Genomic DNA, 6,554 nt, shown 5'->3' with positions numbered 1-6,554 from the left:
GAGATGCAGCAGCTCTTCCAGCTGCAGGCAGCTGCCTGTGCTGGCCCCAGGGTCATCAGGAGAGCAGGAAAAATAAACTACACAGCCCAAAGATGGGGGGGGGACAGGCCCCCCCAAGGCAAGGGAGAGGGAGGAGAGGGGCAGGCAGAGAAGAGCAGAGAAAGAAAAAACTGGTTATCAAAATACTTTATTTCAGGGAGTCAAAAAAAATTTTTTGAAAAAAAAAAGGATAAAGGATGCTCCTTGTTAGACAGACATCATCCCCACAACACCTTCAGGGCTCCTTTCAAATCAACTAAAACAATCCGATGCTTAAAATAAAAGACAGGTCATTTTCCCAATCAGACTTTAGTCAAGAATATATATATATTTTTGTTCCTGGGGTGGGAGGGCAGGGGGAGGTGGTGATGTTGCCAGTAGTTCACAGCAGTTTTCGGCTCTCTCGTTACACAGTATATAGAACTGCATTGCTGAAGACACTCAACACACAGCAGGGCTAACTAGGAGAATACAACTCAAGGCTAGCAAAGAGGAGAGGGCAGAGAGAAAGAGAGGAATAGTGAGAGCATCCGACGGGGCTGGAGTCCTCTGTGCATAATTTACATGGAACCGGCGGCGGGAGAGCCAGGGGCCGGCCCCGCCCCGCCGTGCCCCCTTGGGGAGCCGGAGCGAGTCATGGCGGGCGTCTCAGCTGACAAAACTTCAGTATTTTTTTTTTTTGTGTGGTTTTTTTTTTTAAAAAGAATCGCAGCCAAAATAAGACAGAACTGCAAAATCCCAAAGTGGCCGCTTTTACACTATTTATAAAAACATGAACAGTCACTAAGGGCCAGAGCGGCGCTCCGCGCTCGGCCCACTATACTTTCCCCGGGATTTTGGCCCGCTTGCGAGCGATGGCATCTTCCACCGCCTTGAGCTGCTTCAGGAGCTCCTCCCGTCGTGACAGGGTGCTGGACTTGCCCGCCTTGGCGCCCGTGGGGCCCGGCTCGGATGCTTTGCCCGGTATGCTCGTGACTTTGCTGGAGCTCTTGGACTGAGGTGAGAGCTGGCGTTTCCTGGCAGGGAGAGAAAGGAGAGGGTGGTGAGAGGGTGCTTGCCGGCAGAACGCCGCGCTGGAAACAAACCCCCTCAGCATCTGCTCCGGCAGGAAGCATTGCTCTAAGAGCTGGTGGAAGAAAACAGTTTCAAGATGCAAGGCCTGGGGTTGGAAAACCAGCTGAAACAGTAAAAAATCAGCTGCTCCAGGGGATCCCGAAATTTAAACTCGGCACCACGGCCACCACGACGGCAACCCCCAAGGGCCAAGGTGGCTGTTGTGAGCAGCTTGCTGGGGGATGCACATGTGCAAGGGAGCTCACGGTCATACAAAGAGGGGAGAGCATCACGGGTAAGCGCAGGGCAGCCCTGGAGAATCCCCCTGGTCTCAAATCCTGACAGCCCCTGCCCTGTGGTGCCGATCTGGCAGTTGCGGGGAGCTCACAAACACCCAACGCTGCACTCCAGTTGTGCTCTGACGCTGCTTTGCTGCAGTCCAAAGCCGTTGCTGCAGGAGCAAAGCAAAGCTGGGGGAACGCTCCCTTCCCTACATGCAGGGAGCCTGGCTGGCCCTGCACGGGGAGGACAGGAGCCACCGGTCCCTGTCACTGGCGGCAGTGGCTTTTCCTGGATCGGGCTGTGACTAGGGCTGGAGGCAAGTGACCTGCGGCTCTTCCCACCGCAGGCCACCACTTCCCCTTACAGGTGATGACCGGACCAGGAAGCGGAGCAGCATCACAAGCCTGCCAGGGTTTTGCAGTGCTGCTAGCTCGGTAACGCACCGAAGGCGCAGTCTGAGCCTCGGTCAGCTCCCTCTAACGACTTGGACCATTCGGGAAAGCCTGTGCCACGGCTGCTGCCAGCCTGCTGGCAGACGTCAGCGGTGGGAGTCACCGTCCGCTCTGTTAATGCCGCGTGCACCCTTTCATACTACACTTAAGAGAAGCGGGGCTGTGCAAGCATGACCCAAACAACCCCAAGGATTTCAAAACAGGACACAGACCTACCGTTCGGCTGCCCTAGAGAAACCCAGCATGTCCTTAACCACCCCAGTGCCTGGGCACAGGGCACGTCGAACCCACCACGCAACACTGCCAGACCAAAGAGCAGTAGGCAGAAGAGGGTCAAGAACCAAGGATGCAGTCAACACCACCAGCCTGGAAAGGCTGAGGTTCCTCTTCACTGCTGGAAAACAGGACCTCGGGGCCTGAAGAGGGACAGGGCTGTGGCAGCCGGGGCTAGGTTTTGGTTTGGGAAGATGGGTGACACACCAAAATTGAGGCTCACTCGTGCCCCAGGCTGGGGAGAGGGGATGACAGGAGTCCTGCCAGCCAAGGAACGCAGGGATGCAGGACAGGGCTGCGTCCGTTTGCTTACAGAGATCCTCGGAGACATGACACTAGAGAAATGCAAAGCTGGCTGGCTACAGGCAAGGAGGACCAAGGAAGCTTTAGGTGTGCTGCAGAAGGTGCTCCACAACCCTTTAACCAAAGGGCTCTGAGCAGAGCACAGCCCAAGGCCCCTGGAGCCACACATCCAGTTCTGCAATGGGATATTCCCAGCGCAGCAGCGGGTGCAGACTGCCAAGAAATCAGACGTGAGCTGTGGTCACCTGTCACCAGAGGGGATGGAAAAGCGCAAAGCCAGGGCTAGTCACTATTCAGTCTCAGCAGGGGCCACATTTTAACATCTCACAGCAGCAAAGTGAGCGGCTGAGGGTATGCCAGGCTACGAAGAAAGGGAATCGGGCACTTGAGCCAGGTGCCACGAGGAGCTCAGCAGCGGGGTGAAGGTGTTGTACTTTCTTTCTCATTAGCACTACGCAGCGCTAGCGAAAGGCAGAGGCACTGGCATGACTGAGCTTGCACCTAACCCAGTTGGCTCCTCTTGTTGGCTTCAAGAGAACCCCCAGGCTCCTGCTCGTTTCTGAGCTGGAATGGCTTAGTCGGTGGCTTCCATGTGAACCCCCAAGCACCCCTGGCTTCTGCCCAGGGAGCTTTGCATCCTTCCTCTCGTGGTGCCTCCATGACAACTGGAAACTATGGCCAGAGAGCCTTAGAGCTGCCCCGAGAGGAGGGACTGAACCCCTGGAGAAGTATGAGCCCCAGCCTGGCGCACAAGAGACCCATGAGAACAAGCAGGTACTGACCTGTCTGTCTGCGCAGGAGAAGGTTTTGGATTCTGGCCCCTCTGTCGCTCTTGCTTGGGTGAAGAGAGTCTCCCGGTCGCCTTCCTGTCGCGAGAGCCTATCAGGAGAAGAAAAGGTGAGACGTTCTTGCTCATCGCCAAGGTATGGGTCGCTACCCTGCCTACTGTACCGCCTCTGCAGCGTAAGGATGCTCTCTTCAGACCGACCAGATCTTTCCAGCAAAAAGCCAACTCCAGCAGCAGCCAGAAAAGGAACCTACTGTTGTGCACCCTGTCTTCAGGGGGAGGAGAAAAGCTAGTCAACGCTGTGCCCCATGGTCAGCTGTACAAAACATCACCTGCGGGGAGCCGCACTGGCCCTCTCCTCACCCTCCGGCTGCTGGAACAAGACTCCTCCGCTGCACTTTTAGGCCACGCTTTGCTTGCAAACCTGCGGGGCAGGGCTGGCCCTCACGGACCGAGTCAGTGCTCCATTATACCCCGGCAGATCATCCGGTTTGTGCGCAACGGGCACAGTGGCACCTGAGCTGGCTCCGCGCTGGCCAGGTAACAGGGTGTATTGGCTTAAAGAGTGCTGGGCGAGTGCAGCTCTGCCGCTTTCGGAGCCAGCTGGGGCCAATCCACAGGCAGCATCACCCCCATGTTTATTCAGCGCAGACTGAACCATCGTGCCCTGCCTGAACAAAGCTGTCATGGGGACTCGCCGGTGGTGGGAAGCCCACTGGGGTCCTGCAACAGTATTATCCAGCTTTGCTGCAGTGGGTTTCCCAACCACTGTTATCCCTGTTAGTGCACAGAGAGGCAACTCTAGCTGGAAGGCAGCCTGTGTGCCCGCAGGGCTGCCCGTGAGCCCCGGGGACGAGCCGAGCAGCGCTGCACTGGGACAGTAATGCTGGTGGCTGCTGATCTCACTTTCAGTAGCACTCCAGAGAGTAAAGGCACTCAGTTCCTTGCAGCACCAGTCACCTGCACGTGTTAGGGCAGCCCTCTGCTCCCGAGGACTGCCACCATGAGAAAGGCAAGGCTGCAGATGCTGCAGATCTGACCGCAGCAAGGCTACAGAACAGGGAAGCGAGACTCGGGGCACAAACACCGACCAGCTTTGTGCTGCGACACTGGAGCGCAAGCTGCACGCCGGAGGGTGCCTCTTGCTCAGTCCCAATTCAATCAAGGGTACGCTTGCCACTGGGAGTTAGGCTCAGTTGCCTTCAGGGCTTGTGTCCCATTTGCCACTGCTTAAAAATGCTTTATAATGTACAGACAACAAATAAAGTATATAATTACATCTACATCTATGTATCTATAAAATCAGCACAGTTTGCTAGGTCGGCCCATTCATTTGTCTGCAGCTCAGCAGTAGTTGTGAACTAGATCCTAGTGAACTTCAACCTCACCCAGTCCCTTCCATGCTGCCTTTGCAGGAGTCAAATGCAACCAGGTTATTAGCACAGAAATTTTTTCTGGCTGGCACCCAGAGTCAACAAGATACACCTACAGCTGAGACAACAGGGAAAACAACATCACGTGTCAATGCTGGCTTGTACGTCAAAACCAAGCACCTCTGGCTGACGACTCCCCCTCTTTGTTTTTCAGCACCGACAGCAGCGGCTGGAGTGTGGCATTTAGGTCCCTCTCGATGCAGCGTGCTAGCTCGGTTTTCTGAGGTGCTCATACTGCTGCTGAGGATTCAGACACAGGAGAACACTTGGAAAGCCCATGCCTTTCTAAACATATGGGGCAGATCAGATTGTGCCACACACAAGTGGGGAAATCGTCTCATTTCGCAGGACGGGTGATCTAGCCAATTATTGCATCCATCCCGGAGCCTTGGCAGCCTGTGTGCCCTTTCTAAGCACTGCCACAAGCATTTCTATCAGAACTAAGATCCATCGTGATGTGCTGAAATACAAGGCAGAGAAGACCCCAGGATACAGTAAGGGAAAACCCTATGACTTCCACAGCCACATCCAACGACATTACTAGAAAACAGGAGGCCGCTATGGGATGGATGCGTACCTACAGCGGAGAAGAGGAGAAGAGCACGCTGTGTCTTCAAAGCAAGGTTTGTTTTTTTGTTTGTTTGTTTTTTTTTTTTTTTTTTTTTTGCAGTGGACTTACACAGACATAGTGGAGCCAAAGTACTCACAACGTGCACCACAAGACAGCTAGGGAAGGCCGGGTTTGGCCTGCCCAGGGCTGACCTCACCTCGCTTACTTCACAAACCAGAGCGTCTCACCTCCACCGTGTTTTTGCAGCAGGATGGCTAATACGCCCGCGTTATCTGGTGGCAATCGCACACTCTGAGGTTTTGGAAGGACGCATGCCTGCAATTAACCTCTCCAGCGAGTGGACTCTTGTAGCAGAGACTTTCATGGGACATTTGTCGCTGGAGCACCGCCTCGAGCGGCAGAGCAGGAACCCAGCCAGGCCAGGAGTCCCTGGGACGGCTGATGTCTCACCTCTGTCAGGTGACAGGTTCGCCCGTTTGGCTGGAGGAGAGGTCGGCCTGTCTTTGTCTGCTGGCTCGTATCTCTTCCTACTTCCTTTGTCAGCTGCCTAAAATGGAATTAAAACAGACAACGGAGCTAAGCAGCCACCTCCCTCTGGGGAGGGAAGCAGGCAGAGATATTTCCGGTGACGGGTGCCCATGATGCGCTGGCTCGCTCATGCGAGCGTGTCTCCTATTAAACTCTTTGTGCATACCAGTCCCGACCATCACTGGCACCGTGTAATTCCCCTAGCACCATAAGCAAACAGCAACATCCTCTGGCACTGGAGCTAACACTGCACTGTGTTTTACGGGCTGTTTTCATAATTGCCAGAAACAGGAACACGGCAGCATTTTGTAGAGTTTTTTTCGGCAGCACCAAGGATAGCAAATGTCAAGGAGGCATGTGGAGCCGTGCCTTCTTCCAGGATCCGACCGTGCCAGCCGGTAGTTATGTGTAATTGCATACTCCTCCCCACAGAGCATGCTTCACAGACTTGATAAAGGCGCCTCACGTCATAGCACAGGGAAGTAGAGAAAACTGCGGCCTCAGACTGCATTGGGGAATTTGGACTGTCAGAAAAAAACATTAACGCTTCAAAAACAGGAACCTACCCACGTGACTGGGGCCAACACCCTGCTCCGGCACAAAACCCCCTGAGGCCGAACTCTCCCACACGATCTGGATTGCAATCGCAGCCGAAGGCACCAAACCGGGGCATTGGGCTCCGTCGTAAAGTGGAAAGAGCCAGGCTCCCCACGGAAAGCGCGGCTGGCGGCAGGCACCCCAGAGAGGCGAGGCAATCGCCGCTTTTACCTCCTGACTCAGTTAATGACTCGTCAGCAGTTCGCTCCAGAGTGGGCAGTGGGAGGAGAGCTCGC

The 6,554-nt window shown here is 54.9% G+C and overlaps 1 protein-coding gene across 1 annotated transcript in view; it reads right to left on the bottom strand.

The window, feature by feature from the left end:
• Nucleotides 1-735: 735 nt before the first annotated feature.
• ZC3H18 (zinc finger CCCH-type containing 18) overlaps nt 736-6,554 on the bottom strand; it is a 41,098-nt gene continuing 35,279 nt past the window's right edge. The window contains exons 15-17 of the mRNA XM_009587370.1: nt 5,644-5,740; nt 3,185-3,281; nt 736-1,055 (exon numbers count right to left, since the gene is read on the bottom strand). Of these exons, the coding sequence (XP_009585665.1) occupies nt 857-1,055; nt 3,185-3,281; nt 5,644-5,740 (393 nt within the window). The 3' untranslated portion in view covers nt 736-856. The remainder of the gene's footprint in view (nt 1,056-3,184; nt 3,282-5,643; nt 5,741-6,554) is intronic.

This window comes from Fulmarus glacialis, unplaced genomic scaffold (assembly GCF_000690835.1).
Source record: "Fulmarus glacialis isolate BGI_N327 unplaced genomic scaffold, ASM69083v1 scaffold4951, whole genome shotgun sequence".
In the NCBI taxonomy this organism is placed as follows: Eukaryota; Metazoa; Chordata; class Aves; order Procellariiformes; family Procellariidae; genus Fulmarus; species Fulmarus glacialis.
The sequence above is the reverse complement of the archived record's forward strand: the minus strand, read 5'-3'. Positions and strand labels throughout refer to the sequence as shown.